This window comes from Stenella coeruleoalba, assembly GCF_951394435.1.
Source record: "Stenella coeruleoalba genome assembly, chromosome: 11".
NCBI lineage: Eukaryota > Metazoa > Chordata > Mammalia > Artiodactyla > Delphinidae > Stenella > Stenella coeruleoalba.
This window is the reverse complement of record NC_137157.1, coordinates 66,581,121-66,604,752: the sequence shown is the minus strand read 5'-3', so window position 1 is coordinate 66,604,752 and position 23,632 is coordinate 66,581,121. Positions and strand designations below refer to the sequence as shown.

The 23,632-nt window shown below is 41.6% G+C and overlaps 1 protein-coding gene across 2 annotated transcripts in view; it reads left to right on the top strand.

The window, feature by feature from the left end:
* The window catches only part of ANO6 (anoctamin 6), a 200,745-nt gene that overhangs the window by 158,132 nt on the left and 18,981 nt on the right, over positions 1–23,632 (top strand). For both annotated transcript variants that reach the window (XM_079938006.1, XM_079938007.1), the window contains 6 exons: positions 1,236–1,378; positions 3,548–3,625; positions 8,705–8,930; positions 9,977–10,146; positions 10,342–10,439; positions 16,888–17,018. In XM_079938006.1, the coding sequence (XP_079794132.1) occupies positions 1,236–1,378; positions 3,548–3,625; positions 8,705–8,930; positions 9,977–10,146; positions 10,342–10,439; positions 16,888–17,018 (846 nt within the window). The remainder of the gene's footprint in view (positions 1–1,235; positions 1,379–3,547; positions 3,626–8,704; positions 8,931–9,976; positions 10,147–10,341; positions 10,440–16,887; positions 17,019–23,632) is intronic.

Here is a 23,632-nt window from a genome sequence, read left to right as displayed (position 1 = left end):
CATTGTGGACCTGCCAGTAGGTCTCCCTGCCTCTAGTCTCTTTCTCGACTTCCTTCAATGTCTCCTCCGCCTTTAAGGCACACAGAGTCCTTCGTGATGTGCCCCTGCCATCTCTCCACCTGGCTGTCCCACCCACCTCACCACAGCCTGTGCTCCCTTCCAGTCTGTTTGCAGCTCTTGGAAAGTACCTGGGTCTCTTTGGTCTCTTGCCTTTGCACGCACGGCTCCCTAAGGGGAAATGGCCTTGACATTCCACTCTCACCTGATCAGCTCTAAACCATCGCACAGCTCACCCCAGTGGTCCCCTCCTCTGAGACAGCCTTGTTACATTGTGGCTCTGTGTGCCCAGAGCACCTCATGCTTACTTTGATCACAGCTGTCTTAAAAGTCCACTGTAACTATCACTTCACTGTAATTCCTATACACCTAGGAGCTCCTTGAAGCAGGGACCATACCTTTTTTTCTCTTTATTCTCAGCACATAGTAGAGACTCAAAAATATTTGTGGATGGAACAGTGTTTATTCCAGAATTTCTATATAGGAAGCGCTTAGGGGTATCAGTCTGATTGGAAGAAGGGCCTAGGGGATTTACCCTGAAACCACATTTTCAATGAACATTTAATGTTGTTTTTGTCTAGTATTTGAAGTTACCAATCTTGAAAAATAATGATTTCTAAAAATTATTTTATCCATACTTTGCACAAGATTGAGAAAAATACCAGTTTTCCACATTTAAGAATGTTGTTTTAATTGGGGTGACTTGGGTGGTGGAAAACAAAGATTTGGGGACCACTGAAGCATTCTCATCCCTGCACCCCCAAGCCCTTTGGAAGGAAGAGAGGGAGAGGGATGCAAGGAGGAGCAGACTAAAGGGTGGACCATGAACTGCTTTGAGTTATAATAGTTGCTTGTGTTGTTTTGTTGGCAATAATGTGTTAGGAGCGGACCCTTTAGCAGTAGACGCAGTCAGATGCCTTCTGACCATCCCATTACCGCCCTTCCCATGACCTATAGTCTGTTTTCACAAGTTGAATAAATGATCAACATTTTCCTTTTAAAAAAAGCATTAACTCATTTTTCTCTCTTTTCAATACTAGCATCGCCTATAAATAAGTAAAATTAGATTTTATTGACCCTATACACAAGTGTTGTGGATAATTCATAGTATTCAGTACAGATTTCTGAAGCATCAGTCATCACTGAAGACCCACATGATGCTGTTCTCTCTTTGGTAGTTACCTTGTTTTTGGAGTTTTGGAAGCGGCGCCAGGCAGAACTTGAGTACGAATGGGACACGGTCGAGTTACAGCAGGAAGAACAAGCCCGGCCAGAATATGAGGCACGGTGTACGCATGTGGTGATAAATGAGATCACTCAGGTAAAGAGTATGTTATCTAGATGCAATTCAGTCTGTGTATTGCAGGGGTTCTCAACCTTGACTGCACACTGGAATCACGGAGTAGGGGCGGGCGCTTAAAAAATATTGACGCCTGGCTTCTGTTGCTATATACTCTGATGGTACTCAGTGGCCTGGGGTGCCTTCTGGCACAGGAATTTTTTAAGCTGCTCTGGTGATTTTTCATGTACAGCCAAAGTGAAGGAGCACTGCTAAGAACAGTAGGCACAGGCGATAAATGTGGTCCCTTCTTTCATAATAACAATAAACATGAAAAAAATTAAAAACCTCTGACATAAATGTATAAGAAAAGATGCGTTGATTTGTGTCCTTTCACAGTACCAATAAAAATTAGACTCTATGACATAGATGTAGAAGGAAAGACATTGGTTTTCATAGTTGATTCTCAGTGTTTCACATGGTCCTTCATTATCACAGCCACCTTTTCATCGTAGACCAGCTCCTTTGCCTTGCACGACGCCTCGGTCACTGCTCCCCCTTCTGGTTGGTACGTGCACAGAGTAGGGTGACTCTTATCCTAAAATCAGAGAAAGGATGAAGAAGGGAAACATCTGTTGAGGCCAAACTATATTCAGGCCCCATGCTAGGCATTTAATCTAATTGGAAAGGTAAATTTGCTGCTGTTACTGCTGCTGCAGAATTAAAAAATAAAACTATATAATGTCTTTGTATAAACATTCCAAAGCCAGTGAAAGACAATTTTTTTAAATCATCTGCATTATTGCCTCTTTCCATCAACACAGAAAATCTGGAGCTAATTGTACTTGTAGTCATCAGCATAAGGACAGTAGGTTTTAAATATGAATAACTCTTGGAAAGAAAATGCTTTTATCAAAAGCATCTGAAAATGTCTCCAACCATAGACTTTATAAATTGACTCACAGATTTATAGAATGTTGGCAGTAAAAGGGTCTGGAGGGAGCAGTTCAACCTCCTCATTTTATAAATGGAAAAAAATGAGGTTCAGTTACCCAACAGAAAGCGACATTTGTCTTTTACAATGTAACAAGTTTTAAATAATCCCCATTATGAATCGTTCCCATTGTTTAGGACGGAAGATGGGGGTCAAAGCATGTGTTGGTAAAAGATTGTACATAATGAAAGCTGAAACTTAGACAAAATCAGATGTTCATAACGTTTTTGAATACTGAAAAACAAAAGCTTATGTTATTGGCAACAAACTGAAGAAAAGACATTTTAGAAATTTAAATCTGTCCATTTTAAATTTAAAATTGCCAACTAATAAGTTAAATTTCCCTTGTAACATTGCTTGTTAAAAAATTGAAGATGAAGGTTCATTTCTCCTTATCATTCTTTCTCATCTTACCTTGATTGAGAACACATCCTCAGTGTCTAGAGAGGCCAGCAGTGTGGTGGTGAGGCCTTGGGAACAAAACTGCCTGAATTCACATCTGAACACAGCAAGTTACTAGCTGAGTGATCTTGGACAACTTGTTAGGTTCTCTGTGCCGTAGTTTCCCCAGCTATGACACAGGAATAAGAAAGTTGCTTCCTCATATGATTGTGGTAAGGATTGATTGAGTTAATAGATAGAACCTACTTAGAATAGCACCTGGCAGAGAGTAAATGCCATGTCCTTGTTTGCAGCTATAATCACACTGTTGATTTCATTTCTAGAAAAATCTACATATATTCATATAAACTATAAAATGGAAACTCTAAAACTTCACAGTTATACCTAATATACCTAAAGGTCAACCAGAAAACACACATTGGCTCCCTAGTACTTGCAGACATCTGTGAAACTTTCTGTCCTGCACAGACTCTGGGTTCTCACTGCAGTCACTTCTAAAATCTAAGACAAGCTCGAGAATGGTATTGTCAGATACCCAGACTCCTGAACTCAGATCGTGGCAGATAAACAGTTTATTATTCACATTTGCATTTTCAAAAACTATTACGAAAATGAACACTGAACACGTTTTGCTGTATGTATGTCTGAAATTGTTAACAAGCAAACATGCAAGTATGAGTAAGGAGTCTGTGTCTGAAAACTAATTGTTTTTAAAATTAAGCCTAGGATTCAGTGACCAATTAGGAGAAAAATCATTTCGTTGGAGGAATCCCTTGATTGACTAAACTTCTTTTTTTTTTTTTTTTTTTAATTAGGAAGAAGAGCGTATTCCCTTCACCACCTGGGGAAAGTGTATACGTATAACCCTCTGTGCCAGTGCTGTCTTTTTCTGGGTAAGAATCTGCCACAGATTTTTCTACTGTCTAATTTTATATGTTGAGAAAACTGAAAGTCGAGCTGGAAACTGTAGTTTCATAGAGAAGATTGTTTCCAGAGAACAGCTCAGCCACCACATGGAGCAACTCTCAAGGTTTCACAATATCTTCTGCTGCCCGTGGCTCGTCGAGCTCCTTTCACCTCGTTTGTTTAAATCAGATCTGTGGTTCAGGATTTTCAAGTTTCTGATGAAGAGACCAGATGGGAGGCATCAAGAATTCTAAAATTGCCAAGAGTAACAACTAATATAAAATGTCTAGGAATAACCGTAACAAAAAGATAATAGGAGCTATTAAAAAAAACATAAAAACTACTGAAAGACATAAAAGAGGCCTTAAACAAATGATTCTAGATAAAAAGACAATGTTTCTAAAATATCAGAACTTATGAAATTAGTTTGGGGTTTATTATGAATAAAATCATATTAGTAATATAATAAGTAATGTAATGAGAGTTTTATTAGCTCAAGAACAGCCAGCTTAGAGAACAGGACATGAAGCCCAGATTTGGACTCACTAATAATTTAATATATGAAAAGGAAGGCATTATAAATCAGAGAGATAAGTAAAGATCATTCAATAAATGGTAATGGAACACTCGTTAGCTATTTGGGAAAAAAGAAAAGATTGAAATCATGCTATGAACCACATAGTGTGATAAATTCCAGAAACATTAAAAAACATTTTAAAAAGTAATACCATGAAAAACTAGAAATAAATCTTGATGAATATGCAATCTCTAGATGTGGAAGAAGTTTCAGAGGAAAGTATTTAAAGATTTCCATACATCAAAAGTGTCCTAAGTTTAAACAAAACACCAGAGGAAATATTTGTTAACAAAAAGGGCAAAGGGCTAATTCCTTCAGTACGGAAAGACTTCAGAGCACTTCTAAGACAACAGCAAAAATCTCAGGAGCTGAGAAGGCAGAGAAGATGAATACACATTCAGAAAGGGACAAAATATTGTGGCAGATGTCAAACCTCAGTGGTAATTAAATCAGTGCACATTACAGTGAAATACAATTTTTCACCTGTCAAGTGATAAGCCTCTGTGTTTGTAAGGCTGAAGTGTCATAGTACTCCCATACCTGTGCTGTTGGACTTTTACGCTGCGCCAGCCTTCTTAGAAAGCAGCCTGGCAGCACATGTCAGAAGTCAGAAATATTCATATGCTTTAATCCACTAAGCCAGCTTTTAAAAACTTTTAATCAGGAAGTATTTCAAAATGGCAAGTAAAAGTCAGACACATATATATATATATATATATACACACACATATATAATACATATATAATATTTTTGTTTATATATAAATGTTATATAAATATTAATTATACATACTATATTTATATATATAAAACCTCAGCCAAAATGTCCTCCTTCCAACCCTTCATACAGTAGAATATTGTGCAGCCATGAAAAAGTATGTCCACGAAAATATTTTATGACATGTAAAAATGTCATGATTATGATAGGCTTAAGAATAAAATTAATATGTGAAATATTTTTATATGAAAACAATGCATAGTTCTGAAGGAATTACACCTATGTATAGATGCATTTTTTTCCTATTTTTATTCTTCATTTTGATAGTTGGAGTCTTTCAATTGTAGGTGACAGAAAATCAATCTCCAATTGGTTTAAACAACAACCAAAAAATGGGGATGGGTGAGATTTCTTGGTTCCTGTAACTGAAAATCTCATGTCTGAGGTATGACTTCAGTCAAGAATAGATACTGTAGCCCAGATGATGTCAAGGCTGGTTTTGTTCTGTCTTCACTCTGTGTCCAGTGGTGTCCCAGCATGGTGCTTCTAGGCATCCCTCATGGGTGCAAGATGGCTGCAGCTTTCCAGATCTCACATCACATCCAAGCCAAGAAAGGTCTCTTTTAGCAGCATCCCCTGTTGACAGAGGAAGCTCGTCTTTCACATGGGCATATCTCCTCACATCTTGGTGGCTCTTTTTTTTTTTGCGGTACGCGGGCCTCTCACTGCTGTGGCCTCTCCCATTGCGGAGCGCAGGTTCCGGACGCGCAGGCTCAGCGGCCATGGCTCACGGGCCCAGCCGCTCCGCAGCATGTGGGATCTTCCCGGACCGGGGCACGAACCCGCGTCCCCTGCATCGGCAGGCGGACTCTCAACCACTGCGCTACCAGGGAAGCCCCTTGGTGGTTCTTAATAGGTTATTTGCCAATCCTTGAATCAGGTGCTGAGGCCAATAGGATGAGACACCTGTTTGTCTCAAACCAATTGGGATCTACATCTGGAGCCCTGGGGAGGGTGGGGCAGTCGAGCCCAAACCACTAGACTAAAAATAGAAGGGAGATTATTTACCCTAAAGCAAAATCTAGGTCCTCTTCTAAGACAGGGGACAGATCCAGGGCAGCAAAAGCAATCAGTGTCCACTACCAGGTACTTTCAGATTTTCTCTAATGAGCGTATATTAAAGTTATGATCAGAAAAGAGGATATGTAATCAACTTGAGGAAGGAGAATGAAAAGTTTTCCTGTCTCCTAAGAAATATTGAACCCATTAAGTGCTCTGAAGAAAAATGGAAACACGTCAAGTTTGTAAAAGTTCTGAAATGAATTAGAATTCATTTCATAAGCCACGTAGGGGGCAGTGCTATATAAAGGTTTGTGTATCTTTGGACTCTGAGTATCTCAGTTCTCTCACTTACTAGTTGCTTAATTTGGGACAAATCGCTTCATCTGTGTGTGGCTCTATTTCCTCATCTGTAAAAAGAGAATACTACCTACCTCACAGGATGGTTGTGAGGATTTAAAAAATATATGTGTGCTGAAGCAATAGTAAGCATTAAAGAATCTTACCTATTATGATTACTTAATATGTAATTTAAAAAATTAGTAGCAGAGTTTTAAAATATGTATATACTGTCAATATTTAAATGGCCTGTATGTGTTATGATGAGAGGAAGACTCGATATACCTTCTCTAATACATTTTTCTCAGCCTTAATTAATTTTCACATCTAATCATACACACACACACACACACACAGTGTCATTCCTTTCATAAGTATGAAGCCTTAACTGTGAAGAAAAGGAGACAATGAGAGAGATTAAAGGAGCAAATATAATGCTTTCTCTACAAACTGATACCTTAAAAAGTAAGAAAGACATCTTTTTAACACTTTGGTCACCATAATCATAGCTAATATTTAGACAGTACTTTTCATGTGCCAGGGCTTAATGTCCTAATTGTTTTTACCTGCAGTAACTCATTGAAGCCTCACAATAATCCTATAAATCAGTTGCTTTTACTATCCCCTCATTATATGGGTGAGGAAATTGAAACCCCCAAAGGCTAAGTAATTTGCACAAGGTCCCCCCAGCTAGCGGTGGAGCTGGGATTCGAACGCAGAAGTCCGGCCATGCTTGTGGATCACTCCCTCTACTGCCCTCCGCAGGTGGCAACCAGCCTCCCTCTGTGACTGTAAACATGACGTGATTTGCTTGGTACTGAAATTCATATTCTTTGTAGCTTTCTCTATCACGGCAGTCATCACGAGCCATCGGAGACATTGAATACATGCTTCTGGAGTGTGTCCAAGAAGGTAGATGTAAGGAAAGCAGTTTAAAAATGGGACCTTTGATGTACCTTGTTCAGTGGCCAGAGAAAACCTGCCTAGTAAGGAAGTGAAACCCTACCAGTCACACGCAGAGTATGTTTCACACACCCCCACTGACCTTGGGGCTATGCAGTCAAAACTACAGTAGACAAGGAAAATGAATCCTGTGCAAGTGCAGTATAAGTAACTGCCAGTTTAAGGTCTCAAGATCCGAGTACGAAAAGTGTGTGAAGCGTTTATCATCAGAGACCTGCCTGCTGCCATTTCCAATAGTGACCTTGGGGCGTCTCTGCAGCTTCACTGGTCCTGTTCAGAATCCCCTCAGCTGCGGGAACGAAGACAACAGCCAGCACGTGCTGACCCCTGAGTCAGTAATAGGTGCTCTGTTGGAAGGAAACATATCCTCTTAATGGATTACAAATGAGCAAAACCCACTCATTCATAACCTAAATAATTCCATAATTATTATTCTACAAAGGGATGTTTTCACTGGTTCTGCTATCACAGACTTTTTTCTTCTACCAGAACATGCTACCAATTACTCCATTTTTACCCCATCTGAAGATTCTCTCTCTCTCTCTCTCTCCCTCTCCCTCCCTCCCTCCCTCTCCATCTCTCTCTCTCTCTCTCTCCATCTCTCTCTCTCTCTCTCTCTCTCTCTCTCTCTCTCTCTCTCTCTCTCTCTCGCTCTCGCCCTCTCCCTCTCCCTCTCCCTCTCTCTCTCTCTCTCTCTCTCTCTCTCTCTCTCTCTCTCTCTCCCCCTCTCCCTCTCCCTCCCTCTCTCCCTCTCCCTCTCCCTCTCCCTCTCTCTCTCTCTCTCTCTCTCTCTCTCTCTCTCTCTCTCTCCCCCCTCTCCCTCCCTCTCTCCCTCTCTCTCTCTCCCCCCCTCTTTTTATTAGGCCTTCTTTTTTAGAGCACTTTTGGATTTACAGAAAAATTCACAGGAAGTACAGAGTTCCCACAGACCCTCTCATTCCCTGCTCACAGCTGCTCCTGCTGTTAATATCTTCCATTAGTGGGTGCACCAACTCTTTTTTTTTTTTTTTTTTTTTTGAGGTACACGGGCCTCTCACTGCTGTGGCCTCTCCCGTTACGGAGCACAGGCTCCGGACGCGCAGGCTCAGCGGCCATGGCTCACGGGCCCAGCTGCTCCGCGGCATGTGGGATCTTCCCGGACCGGGGCACGAACCCGTGTCCCCTGCATCGGCAGGCGGAGTCTCAACCGCTGCGCCACCAGGGAAGCCCGCACCAGTTCTTTTGACTGCCATCATTTCTTCTCCTTTCTTTGAAATTTAACGTGCTTGATTTTCACCTCTCTTGTGGCATTTATGTGAGATTTACATCACTTCACAATGCATGTTGTCCATTTGAGCATGGGGCCAGTTTTTAAGTGTAAAAGTATAACCATTTGTGAGTCTCATGCTGCTGTGTTTATTGTGTTTTCAGATCCTTTTGATCATTGCTTCAGTTATCGGCATCATCGTCTACAGGCTCTCAGTGTTCATTGTATTTTCTGCAAAACTTCCCAAAAACCTTAATGGAACAGACCCAATCCAGAAGTATCTGACTCCACAGATGGCCACGTCCATCACCGCTTCCCTCATCAGCTTTATCATCATCATGATCCTGAACATCATATATGAGAAAGTGGCAATCATGATTACTAACTTTGGTAAGGTCCTGCTATATATATAGCATGATGTCTAAGCCATTTTTAGAATCAGGTAAAAATAGAGACTGTACGTTTTAGGCATTTCAATTCCAGTATGTTACCATTTTTAGAAACTTTCAAGTGTAAACATATTTTCTCCAGCCTGTACGAGAAATGAATTATCTCCTGCTTTGCATTAGTAAAAGGGACAAAGCAAAGACGATCATTATAAAGCCCAAGCTCTATGTAAACAGATCAGCGCTGAATAATATTTTCAGTTACATTAGCTCATGTACCCTATTGTTGAAAGTAAATGGTCTCTTTATTGCAAACAAGTGGAAGAGGGTCATGGTTCCAGTGGCAGATCTGCTCCTGCATTGCTGAGAGGACAAGCAATCACAGTGTTACGTGTCTTCCCCCCACGCTGTTCATATTAATATAGCTCCATTCTCATCAGCTCTGGCTTTTATAATAAAGGTTTCTTCTCTCTGGCTTGTATCCCAGGCAGCTGCTTAGTAGCCAAAGTTAAGTGCTTCCCACATGCTGCATTTGGCTGGATCATTCTCCAAATGGTCATCTTTGGAGTGGTCATCTTCTGAAAATGATAAGACAGATTTAAATTCTAAACTAGAAGGATGACCTGTTTTGTCTTCCCCAGATGCTTCTAGCAAGTTGCCCCGTGTTTTGTTTGTTTTCTTCAACAGGCCTACCTTATTGCAGTTCAGGAGGACAAGAGATATCATTTAGCAGGCTGTTCAACTTTAATTTTCTGTCTTACGTTGAAAGAAGACAGTTCTTGCCTATTTGATATCATTGTGCTTATAAATTTTAAGGAAAAGTTGACTGTTTTCTGCCTTGTGGGACATTGTGTTCATGGGGGAGAAACTCTTACAACAATGTGTAAACTTGGAATTAACATAGTAGCTATATTAAGAAATTCAAAACAGCTGAAGTGGAAACTGTGAATTGTATTTTTTTTAATCATGTTAACTCATGTATCAGTGTCTTTGATTACCGTCTCAAAGATGTTCACAATTTTAAAATCTTAACATTTCTTTTAACTACAGAACTCCCAAGGACCCAGACTGACTATGAGAACAGCCTAACCATGAAGATGTTCTTATTCCAGTTTGTCAACTACTACTCTTCGTGTTTCTACATCGCATTCTTTAAGGGCAAATTTGTGGGCTATCCAGGAGACCCAGTTTATTGGCTCGGAAAATACAGAAATGAAGAGGTGTGACTGTAGAATTGTGTTCTCTTGACAAGTTAAGCTGTCCCATGTTTTCTCTCAGTTGCTCAATGAAGAGTTTCTTCATTGTACATTCCTTAGATTTTTTTTTTAGCCTAAACAAGAATACCAGAAAAAATAAAATGAATGACTTTTTCATGTTAGACCCATTTAAATAGGACTTTCTTTTTAATATTTCAGTGTGACCCAGGTGGCTGTCTCCTTGAGCTGACAACACAGCTGATAATCATCATGGGAGGAAAAGCGATCTGGAATAACATACAAGAGGTGTTACTTCCGTGAGTACCGAGTTGTGTGATCTTAGGGATAGAACGGCCCACCCATCCAAGTCATTTCCCTGCATGTCTAGCTGCATGCAGCCACCTCTCAAATGGAGTAGACCCTCTGCTTATTAAAGGTCTCCAGATAAGATGATCCAACCAACAGGGTACATGTATCCAGTGTTTAATAATTATATTTTAAAACCTCCTTCTTTATATTGAACAAAAATCCCCATCTGCTGTAGTTTTTGCCTTGTAGCCCATTGTTGGTGGCTGTTGGATCATAGCCCTTTGAGAGATGGCTCTTGTTGGAGCTTTGAACTAAGTTTTTCCACAACTTCTTACAACTCTCTCCTCCTTTTATACATGCATTTAAAAACCAGTAATAGTAACTTGCTGAGTTCTAGTATGTGCCAGTCACTGTCTTAAGTGCTTTATTTATCCCTGTCATTTAATCATGCAAACAATCCTTATTTTTACCTCCCTTTTGCAAATGAAGAATCTGTGTTTTAATGAGGTTAAGTGATTTGCCCAAGTTCATGTAGCCAATAAGAGGCTACTGTGGGGTTCAGATGTAAAACCCCATGGCTCCAAACCCACGTGCTTTGAAGAACAGAGGTTCTCTTATGGTCCTGAGGCACCAGGTTACATAGCATGTTGAGAGACGGATGTCTAAAATAACTACAAAAGTTTTGACTTACTGTTCTTTTCCTAGAAATGAGAAGAACAGATGTTAGCTGAGGTCACCCCGTCCTTTTAATTTTCGCATAAGTCCGATCCCATATCAGAGTGGACAAGTCCAGTGCCATCTGCAATTTCTGCATATTTCAAGGAGCTTATTGTATTAGTGTTCTGTTGCTGCTTCAACAAGTATCCCCAAACTCAATGGCAATAGGAAGAAAATAGGGGGAAGAAGCCCCACAAAACAACAACGAATTTACTGTCTTGTGGTTCTGGAACTCAGAAGTCTGCAGAGGTCTCACTGGGCTAAAGTCAAGGTGCTGGCAGGGCTGTTTCCTTCAGGCTCTGTGGTAATCTGTATCTTTGCCTTTTCTAGCTCCTAGAGGCCACCCGCATCCCTTGGTCCGTGACCTCCTTTCTCCATCTCACAGCCAGCAAGATTGCAGGTCTGTGACTCTTTTCTGTGGTCACATCTGCCTCCATCACTCCTCCCTTCTCTTCTGCCTCCGTCTTCCACTTTTAATGACCCTTTGATTACACTGGGCCCACCTGGATAATCCAGGCTCGTCTCTGTTAGAGTCAGCTGATTATCAACCTTCACTGCATCTGCAACCATAATTCGTATGTTCTGGGTATTAGGATATGGACATCTTTGGGGGGACCGTTTTTCTGCCTACTACATTAACCTTTTCAAGATAATTTCTGGCTCTGAGTTTCTGTTCTCACGAAACTGTTGATCTCTCTTCTGTCTTGCCTCCCTCTCCTGTACTTTCTGCCCCTGCCAGCCTGAACCAGAGCGCAGCCTTCTCAGTGACCTGCAAAACCACTCACACGAGCAGGACCTGCTGATGTTTTGGGGCATGGAGGAGAAACTCAAACAACTTGAATTTCGAAACGCACAACCTCCATCTTTTTAGTCCCTTATCCCACTACACACCTGGGAATTTTGCTGCTGTTGTTGTTTACTTATCACCCTTCTTTGTAGGCTCCAGAATCCTGCCATTCCGCCCCGTCTGCCTCCCGTCACGTCCAACTTCCTTCTCATTCTTTCTCTTCCCTCCCCTAACCTTTCTTCTCTCTCCCTCATTACCAAGTTTCTGTTCATTCTCTTTGTAGAGCAGTTAAATTCTTGTTTTTTCTTTCTGTTTTTGTAGAGCAGAACCCTCTGGGTTTCCGTGTGTCCTTCCACATTTCTTCACCAGGGCTTTATCCTCCATCTTCAGCGAGAATTATCAGTGTCTGTCTGTAAACAACGACATCTCCCTTTTCCCCACTTCAAACCGTCCCCCTCAAAAAAAGATTCTGATCTTAGCTGTGAAATGAATATTTTTTTGCCCTGCTGTGCAGTAGACAGCCCTTACCTTGGGCTCACAGTTAGGTTTTTCCCAATGAGTAAAAGTAGGTCATGTGCAAATAATACTATGTTTCTATGTGAAAATAAATATATCAAATAGAGGAAAGGCTTATTAACTCATTACCAAAAAAAAAAAAAGCATTTTCTGAAGGAAATAGGTTAACTATTTAACACTCAATTTTTATGAATAACTTGTTGTCAGTGAGCTATTTTCTGATTTAAACAATCAAGGGGAAGAGTATGTTTCCTAAACGGGTACTCACTGAGAAATTCATCCAAAATGAAACTTGTTCACATGAAATATTTAAAAACAAAGGATGTATTATAGTATCTGTGGTCTGTTCACTTCAAGTAAGCACATTGTTGCAAGTTCCAGTGAGCTGAACTTCGCCTTCAGATATTTCTACTACTAGCCTTGTTTGAAAACTCGGAGCACTAAATCAGCGTTCCAGTACCAGTCCATGGCCCGGGGGTTGGGGACACCTGCGCTAAATGTTAGGCAAATTAGAGAGTGGGCTGGGTTCTTCCCATCACTGCTTCTGCTCTTTGTAAAGGTGCCAGTTTCCTTCTTACTTTTTCATACAAACTTTCAACATACTAAAGATATATCAGTTACTTTTGCTACCCCAAACTACACCCATCCCAATAATACATAGGAAGGGAAAAGAAAACTTATAAAATTTAGTAGCTATTTTCACACCATTTAAATATGTCAAAAGGAACATAGTGAAATGAATTTCACCATATACTCACCTGCCTCCACCCCCAACTCCACTTGGGGTCCTTGACTAGGATTCTCAGAGCAAATGAAGGCCACGTGGTGCTGTGATCCAGGCTCCATCTGTGGGGGTGGGGGTGGGTCTCTCCAGCACCGGGGTCAGCACCTGGCATTTAGTAGGTCTTCAGTAAGAGCCAACTGAGTGAATGAGTGACTCATATGCTTCAAATACAAACATCAGTAAATTAATAGAATTGTTTGTTGGACCCTGAGAAGAAGCTTAGAGCCCTTTGGCCTTCCTAGCCTCACTTTTTTGATAGTTGGGGCATGCCTGGGAATTTTATTCTGTACTTGACAAAAAGGCTAGGACAACTCCTGTATTAAGCCTCTTGCTCTGGAGAAATTTTATGATAAAATGTTAAGAAAAATAGAGTTAAATATCCAAAATGCCTTAGCATTGTCCTTTGCTATTTAGATAATGGGTGGCTGTAATTTTCTTCTTTATATGTTTTCTATATTTTCCTCAATGAATATTCGCTATTCAGATAATAAGCAAAAGTAAACTCTTAACAAGAGGAAATGTCTCTTCTCAAGATATGATTTGGCTAGAGAATGAATCAGAGACGTACAATAAGAGAATCGGAAATGCAGGGGTCCCTCACTCTACACACTCGGTCTTCAAATTCAGGAACAGTAAACTCAGGAGCAAAATAGATTCAGATGGTGAAGGATGCTTGTATTCAAAATTAGCCAGTGGCAATGTCCTAAACAGAAATGGTGATTAGTATGTGGATTAAATATGATAATGAGGAGACAAAGACAAAATGGGGTGTAAAGGGCTTCACACCATGCTTTACACATAATAAGTACTCAGTAAAGAGCAATTTGTTACGATACTGTTACACTAATACGCGTGGTCAATTGCTAAGAAAATTATTTTGTAACCCCTGGTAGAGGGAGGAAGCTTCCAGCCTTGGCCAGGGGAAGAAGTATCCAGTGTCTGTACTTTTCTAAAGTTCTATATGTGATTCTCATGTGCAGTCAGACTGATATCCCTGTACTAGAGTCATAACCCAATAGAATATCCAAAAGACCAAGGGCAGTGATGAATGGACTGCAACCCAAGATTTCCTGCTACAGATGAGTGGTTCAACTCAGACTGAACAAGAGGCTCAGAGTCGAAGATCAGAAAAGCAAGCTAGTCATTTCTTCTCATTTGACCTAATATGATTGGTGGCGGGGGAGGCAGGCAGTGTGGTACAAGAAACAAGTACCAGATGAGTTAGTCATGCAAGTGGCTGCCAGGACAGAAGTTTCATCCTGAATCCAAGTCATCATGGGTTTGGGTCCCCGATAGTAAAAGACCTGCTTCTCTGGGGCATGGAGAGGATTCGCAAGAGGCTGAGGCTGGAAGTATGAGGCAGAGTGAAAAGTAAACCAGTAGAAACCGGTGATCTTGAGTTTGGGTGTCACGATGGGTGATGGATGTGTGCGGTCCTCTGCCATGTGCGCGACAAGGCCCCTGGAACGTCTGTAAAACTGCGGATTCCTGGCCAAACCTCAGACTTGACTGATCACAGAGCTCTGGGTTGTGGCCTAGGAAGGAGCACCAGGCAACCAGCGTTCCACATCATTCTTGTAAGTGCTGGAGTGAGATCCGAGTCAGGATGCTGAGTCACTTAGGCTGCATTTACTGTTGGCCTCAGCCAGTTAGGCTGTGTTGGTCAAAAGATGATCCCACACGGGGATTTTGATGTGTTAGGAAGTTTCCTAAATACCTCACCTGTTCTGAATCTAATCCTGATAACAACCCTGGGCAGTGTAGGTTTTATCACCCCATTTTATGTGAACTTTGACTGAAGTTAAATAACGAATAAGCAGTGAAGTGTGGATTCCGATGCAGGGGTGTCTGAGTCCATATCCCCTCCACTTCCACAGCCTCCTGCTATTCCCCTAATGTCATAGAAGAAAGAAGTGGGGAAAGATTGTGAAGCCAGGACCATGTTTCACTGTAGAGAAATCTCCCCTTAGCAAACCTTGGGGGAGTGGTCAGTGAACAGTTAACACTGAGATCAGTAGCAACGGGCAACCCACCGTGGTCAGTTTTTTTTTTTTTTTTTTTTTTTTTTTTTGGTGGTACGCGGGCCCCTCACCGTTGCGGCCCCTCCCGCTACGGAGCACAGGCTCTGGACGCGCAGGCTCAGCGGCCATGGCTCACGTGCCCAGCCGCTCCGCGGCATGTGGGACCCTCCCGGACTGGGGCACGAACCCGCGTCCCCAGCATCGGCAGGCGGACCCCCAACCACTGCGCCAGCAGGGAAGCCCATGGTCAGCAATTTTTAATTCCCCTCTTAACACTGTGTGTGTGTGTGTGTGTGTGTACACACGCATGTTCACGTGCAATGTATACAGTGGTCTTTACAGTGAAATCCACACAAACGTGCTGTGTCGTCAGCTGGAGCTTAGCCAGATGCTACGTTGTTTGTAGTTGTTGTGCGTCTTCTGATGAAGTCGACAAGTAAACCACAAGCCAGCTGTTGCTTCGGGACAACAGCCCTGTAGGCTACAGGTGCACACCTTGTTTCACTGCCAACTGTTTCCGATTTCTTTTCAGTTCAAATTGCCATTAAAAAAGTGGGGACGGGGCTTCCCTGGTGGCGCAGTGGTTGAGAATCTACCTTCTAATGCAGGGGACACAGGTTCGAGCCCTGGTCTGGGAGGATCCCACATGCCGCGGAGCAACTAGGCCCGTGAGCCACAACTACTGAGCCTGCGCGTCTGGAGCCCGTGCTCTGCAACAGGAGAGGCCGCGATAGTGAGAGGCCCGCGCACCGCAATGAAGAGTGGCCCCCACTTGCCACAACTAGAGAAAAAGCCCTCGCACAGAAACGAAGACCCAACACAGCCATAAATAAATAAATTTTTTAAAAAGAGGTATCTCTAAACATTAAAAAAAAAAAAGTGGGGATGCGTTCATTTGGCTCACAAGCTTCTGAGAAAGAAAAATGCATAACCCAAGAGGAGACACCAGGCTGCTCTGCGGAGCAGCATCCAGTAGGGGGCAGAGCACTGGGCCGCCAGTTGGGGCTGTGTTTCCTGCAAGCTCTGCACTGACTTTGAGGAAGCATGTCACTCCTTTGGTCTTTAATTTGTTCAGCTGAAAGTAGGGTCTTGGACCTGTTTTATCCGGTGTCAAAGTATGTCCCTTTTCTGCTCCGTGCCCCTCAGTGGCTCCCCACTTCCTTCAGAGTGAAAAATGGCCCAAATCCTCACCGTGGTCTCTTAGGCTCCACCCCCTGCCACCAACAGACTTGTTTTCCTCTTAGCCCCGGACCACACTGGCCTCCATGCTTTGTTTATTTTCTCTGGCGATTTTCAGTCTGGAAAGACCATCTTCGATAATAGCAGGGAAATGGGGGGAAAAAAAAAAGTTAATCAAATGAGGGAAAGTATCTTTTAAAAATTAAAATGCCCACATGAAAAGGAGGTAGGAGGAAAAATCATAGTAGTTACAATTTGGATAAAGCCAGGTATGTAGTCAATACTATTTTTCAAAATATTTTGGGGTAGGGAGGCAGAAATAAAAAGAAATTGAGCATGAAAACAAGAAATTAAATTCTTGGGAAGATGATGTGTTCAGCTCGAAACATCAGTAATACTTTTATGCCCTTGGTCTGACAATATTCTGATTGATAATTTGATCTTTTTGGCAGCTGGGTCATGAATATAATTGGACGATGTCGCACAGTTTCGGGAGCAGAAAAGAAAGCCCCACGATGGGAACAGGACTACCATCTGCAGCCCATGGGCAAACTGGGATTATTTTATGAATACCTTGAAATGAGTAAGTCGCTAATGAGATTTTGGGTGATATGAATTATACTGGAACATGTTTTGGATTCCAAAAGCATCGATTATAGAGCCGGATAATTATCTAGCCTGTTGAAATGAAGAGGAGTCCGTTTTTCTCCACTAGATAAAATTATACAATCAGGCTTTCAAATAAGGTGACTGTGTGTATCTTTGTCAACATTTATGTTGTGCAAAGCTGAAGATTTATTACCCAGCAATGAAATGGAATATTAATCGAGGTATGTCTTCACCGTTGATTGTTGGAGGATTCTAACCATGTTGTCTAAGAACGAACTCAGAGCTATTATTAGATGTGACTCAGCCTGGGCTGGAGTCCATGCAGCACAGCTGCTGGCCAATACCCTTCTGAACAGTCGTATAAGCAAGCCTGTGCAGAAAGCCCGTGGGAGCAAGGGTCACAGGGTCCCCCCCTCCTCCACATCTCACACTTGCCTTTGACATTATATCTATGTCTTCTGGCCAGTGGTTTCTGCCTGGCTCCTTGAATGACCTCAGGGCAAATCACTGGCTTGAATTCGGAACTATTTTGTTGGCCTGGAATTAAGATTTAGCACAGGTCTCCTCCTTCTCGAATGTCTTTGTGCATTTCTGTAGTATTTACTTGGGCTCTGTTTCTCTTCAGTTGAACTTGATTTTGAGCTCTCAGTTGCCTTTAAATGGTTGCATCTCAAAATAGATTTCCATAGGAAACACCATCTTTTCTATTATGCATGACACACTTTTATCTAATAGAAGGCTAACAATAGACATGTTTTGTATCTGTGCCCTTTCAGCTCACCACTGTGTTGAATTACAGTTTTTTAAGCTTAGGAGAACAGGAAAGGATTTTGACAGGCTTTGCATTTATGCATGGGGGTTTGTGTATTTGTAGAGACACCCCTTTGTGGTTCCTGTTTGTCGGTCTGCAGATAGAGGGAGGTTTTTATTAAATCACATTCTATATACAAAATAATTGCTTTTAAAAATATACATTATACATGGAAACGCACCTGCTTCCTTCAGTGAGTGAAAGGTTCATCTTGTAGCTTCTTCAGTCAACAATGCTTTGCGGCCGGGAGTCTGATTTGAATTTCATTTTTGCTTTTGTTATGTTTCGTGACCAGGTTCCATTAAGGGTGTAGCTGCAGTAAATAATGTAGAAGCTATGTTTATTTATTTATTCTGTTTATTTTTAAAAGAACTATAAGACAATTACCTGTTATTCCAAAATGAGACATAATTGTAAATATTTCTTATTGGAGCTATTATCAGCGTTAATAATAACAGCATTCTGTGGCAGAATATCATTTGTTATTTTAACACAAAAAAAAAAACTTGGAAAAGTTATTTTTACTGTGTTTAGTCAAATAAATGGTATTGAAAGGAAAAGTTATATAGTCATGCTTTGGGGAGAAATTGATAGGACTTGTAGAATTTCATAGTCTCATTAAAATAATTACCAACTAAATAATTTGGCCTCACATGGATGGACCTAGAGATTATCAGACTAAGTGAAATAAGTCAGACGGAGAAAGACAAATATCATGTGATATCACTTATATGTAGAATCTAGAAAGATGATACAAATGAACTTACTTACAACACAGAAACAGACTCACAGACATAGAAAACAAAATTATTGTTACCAAAGAGGAAAGTGGGGGAAGGATAAATTAGTAGTTTGGGATTAACAGATCCATACTATTGATACTTTATATAAAATAAACAACAAGGTCCTAATCTTTAGCACAGGGAACTATATTTAAAAATAATAATAATAAAATAATTCAGCCTCACACTACCCTATAAGAAAGGATGGAATAACAGTGGTTATAGAGAGATTAAAAAAAAATTTTTTCTTTTCCATTATGGTTTATTACAGGATATTGAATATAGTTCTTGTGCTATACAGTAGGACCTTGTTGTTTATCTATTTTATATATAATAGCTTTTATCTGCTAATCCCAAACTCCTAATTTATCCCTCCCCCAGTTTTTTAGATTTATTAAATTGTTTTCCTATTATCCAAATAATCCTTAATGAATTAGAAAAATCAATCAGTTTCTGAGAGTAGGCAATCTGTTATTCTGTATTCAACACCAGAGTGAAATCTATGTTTTGTTCTTTTGGTTTGTGGGAGATAGAATTTCCAAATGCCTTTTGAATTATTTTTGTTCCTCTAAAATAAACATAGGGTGCCTTTGGGGGTGAGCTCATCCCCACAGTTTCCTCCTTCCAATTTTCCCTGTATTCGTTAATGACAGCACCATCTACCTTTTTAATTCTGCATCTTGGCTACTGAAGGGAAACATCTTCTGACAGACAGCACTGGAGACTTCCACCCTTGCATAGTTAGGCCTTGCACCCAGCCACCAGCTCTGGTCCCCTCTGCCCCGTGGAGGGAACTCCAACTCCCCTCTGCCTGAAAACCCTTTCCCTTCTTTTCTACCTGGAAGAGTTCCTAGCTAGCCTCAGCAGGAACCCTCAACTTTTCACACAGTTTCTGCTCTCTTCTCTAGGCATCAATAGCACTTGACTCTTGTCTTGATGGTATGTGTGTGCATGCCTCTCTCCCTGGCTAGACTGGTCCTGTTGGAAGTTAGCACTCAGGCCTTTACATCTTTCAGTCCTCAGCTGGGACACCACTGCCTGGACCCTCATAAATATTTAAGTGACTTGAGCTTGGAGTCCCAACACACCCAAGTACAACTGTTGGTTGAGTTTACAGTAGCATTGCCCCAGCGACCCCCGCCAGGTTCTGTAGGGGCATATGTGTTTTGAGTGAAATTTCTTTATTTTGTTTAGTGAATTCCCCACCATCCTTTGAGATTATTAGAGTAAGCCTGGGTTGTTAACCAGAATTGCCTCCCCAGATGTATGGTCCTGACTTCTGAGAACTTAGACTTGGGGCCTAAGAGAAATAGTCTGTCAGTCTTAAAATCTGAAAAGCCACAGGATACCGTTTTGTATGTAGAGCACCGTACAGCACAAACACCAGTCTCTCGAGAACTTGATGATGCCTTCCCAGTGGGCGGGTGCTCCAGATGAAATGCAGTGAAGTGATGAAGTGGGCCCTGCTTGTCTCTGGTACTGCCTCTTTCACCCTTGCATGTTCACTTGATCTCACCTTCATATATAATTTTCTCCATTTAATTTACTGTAATTAATACCACTTGTTCTTTAACATCTCCTTGCACCTACCCCTCTCTTTCCCTCTCTCTCCAGTGCTACACCCTCCCAGGCCTCCTCTGCACTCTCCAGGACCAGGCCTGTCTTCCCCCACTCCCCCATCTCTGCTCTATTTCTTCCCACCACCTGCATCGACATTTCCTCATCTTTGCAGGATGAACTTTCCAAAATGGCAACTAGGTGACTGGCGAGGATTTGTAGGCCTCTCATCTCTTTACTCATTTATTCATTCATCCATCCATCCATCTAACAACGATTGAGCAACTGCTTTGCCAAACACTGTATCAGTTGCTGGGGATACCAAGAAAAGTTAAGACTTGGTGTCTGGCCTCCCAGGGCCAAGCAATGGATGGTGAGTACTTGGTGGATTGCTAAGCAGGTGAACACAAATGAGACTTCCTAGAGCAGGTGATATTTAAGCTGGGTTTTGAAGGGTGAATGGAAGGTAGCTAGCTAAAGTGTGATAGAGGTGATGGACATTTCACGCAGAGAGCTGGGTGCAATTTCAAGTACAAGGGCATGAAACAGCTTGGCCAGTTCAGAGAGCGGCAAGTAAACAAAGCATGGCTAGAACAAAGGATCCATAGGGGGGATATCAGGTAAGCAAGGGCTGTATCATGGTGGGTCTTGTGTGCTTAACCAGGAGACTTGAACTTATCCTTAAAGAAACAGGGATACTTTGGAATATTTGTAAGCAAGAGAATTGCATTGTGTTTATGTCCAAGAAGATCAGATTATTCTGGTAGCAGAATGAAGATAATATTTTGGGTGGGGCCTGCATTTGGTAGGGAGAGGGTATTTCAGGGGGGGCTACACCAGGTAACCCACACAACAAGTGGTAAGCACCTACATAGAGGCTATGGGCTGAGGAAAAGGAGACAGATTTGATAGGTGTTCAAGAGATGACTAGTATGGCAGGTGAGGAATAGAATTGTGAAGATAACTTCTAGGAGAGTGAATATGCAGGGTGGAATGTAAGGAGAGGAGTTGGTTTTGAAGAAATGGTTCTGTGTTGGATATTTTGAGTGTGAGGTTTCTATGAGACATCTGAGAGGCGATGTCTGTTATTAAGTTGGATCTCCCGAAACTCAGAGGAGCTACGGGTGAGACCATGTGGGTGATTCGGGCATGCTAGGCAGAGAGTTGATGATGAAGCCCTGGGGAAAGGGGCGTTTAAAGGGTAAATGGGAGAAGAAAAATCCCCAAAGAGAAAGGAGAATAGCAGAACAGTTGAGAGAAAACTAGCAGAGAAGGCTATCAACTTGCTTGAAAGGGATTCAAATATTGACTAACGGAGCATAATGCAAAGGGGTAGGGGGAGGCAAAAAAGCAAGAGCTAATAAAGTCCCCTTAATGGCCGGGACTGTGGGAAAAAATACAAGAAGCACTATAGTTAGATATCTTTAAAAATTTATATCTGTGTGTGTGTGTGTGTGTGTGTGTGTGTGTACACACACACTTCTACCTTGGCTTTTTAAAACTATTTAAATAAACAGAAATCAAGGGCGAAAAACATTCCACAGAGAGGAAAATATTTGGCCATATCAGAAGCTGCTGGGAGGGGGCAGGGGGCGGGGTGGGGGGCACTGCGGGGGGCGGGGGGAAGCTGCCTAGTAATCAAATAAACACGGACTGAAAAGTACATTTGGCTTTGGCATGCGCAGCCACCAACAGAGTTAGCAAGACGAGTGCAGTGGTGAGGGCCACAGAGGCTGCAGAGCTTTGAGTGATGGAGAAATCATCAGCGCAGGTGAATTTCAAGAAACTTGACTTTAAAGTGAAGAAGAAAGCATAGAAAGGATCAGAGAGCAATTCAGGGTCATGAGAAAGTTTCAGGCAAGGGTTGTTTTTGTTTTCACAATGGATGTTTTTTTGCCTTGCTGAGCTGATAGGCCTTTGTTTTTGTTCTTGGTTTCAAAAGTTGTTTAGAAAGTTCTTCTCACTTGAATATCAGAGCAGATTATACCATGCTGGTTTTTTTCTGGTGCTTTAATTAAAAATGTTTAATGCATCGAATTTATTTTGATATCAAAAGTGAGGACTCCATACCAGCTCGTCTAATGATTTAGCTAATTACTCCATTACTTGAATCCACTGATTTGAAACATCATTTTTATAATATACTAAAATCCCATGAATATCTGCATCTGTTCTTGAAATCTATTTAATTCATACTATCTATTAATGCACTAGTTCTGAACTGTTACCATAGCAATATAATACACATTAATATGTCTTAGAGCCGGTCCCATTTTATCCTTTTTCAGAAATATCCCTAACACTGTCACTTTAAACATCCCTCCTCATTATTTCACTTGTGTACTTGTATATATTTCTTGAAGAACTTTAGCATCACCTTTCAGCTTTTTTTCTTAAATCCACTTGGGATTATTAACTAAATTTGCATTCAAATTCTAAACTTTATTTTGGAGAAAAATATCTGACATGTCCCCAAACTTGAGTCTTCCCAGTTAACAATATGGTGCGTCCATTCATTCATCATTATTTGTTGTTCTTTATTTTTTTAAGTCAATTATCATAACCATCTTAACATTTCTCACTAATTTATTTCTAAACAGTCTGTGCCTTTGTTGTCTTTATGAATGGTATCTTTTCTCCTCTGGATTTTTAACTGGCTTTACTGCCAATAAAGTCCTAATTTCTGGCTTCTCTTCAATAGTAAGGAGATCTGGCAGCCCTGGGCCCTCGTTCCAATATGGTGCCTCTGAGCAGTTCCTTCCATTAGGACATCCACTTGCCAGTTTGCCAGTTACTGTACCCATTCCACACATTTCTGTTACCTGCCTGGCCCCTGGAGGTGGACGACTTCATTTAGGGTTGGGTGAATCATGGACACAGATGTTGACATCAGTGCTCGGTGACATGCTGCTGACTCTGTAACGTCACAAACTCTGGTCCTTGCCTGTGTGATTTCTCTGAATACAGCGGCTCCTGCCTGGCCTGTAGACTGGCCAGATCTTTCCAACCCTGACTGCTTTTCTGTGACACTTTCTGGCCTCTCATATCAGAAGCGATTGCCAGCTTCTCCTACCCAGCCACCGCCTCCAGAGTCTTGCCCTTCCTGGCCGGAGCGATCCCTGCCCCTTGGCTGAGCAATAGCCGTAAAGGGCCTGCTTAGGGCCCTTTTCCTCTGATCTACTGTCTTAGTTACATCCCTATGCTAGTTCACTTGAAAGGTCTGCCAGTTAGGAGAGAAGGGTGTGAAACTTCTTTAGATCTCTGGCCTTATCATAGCTAACCCTACCTTCCCGTGGTACAGCTTCCCCCAGATCTCTGCTGCCCCATCTATAGCGAAGCCACGTAAATTACAGACAAAGGGAAGGAACTTCTAAGCCACCACCCCAATTTTGACTTACTGTGACCGCATAGACTGCAACAATATCGAAATAAAAGTTC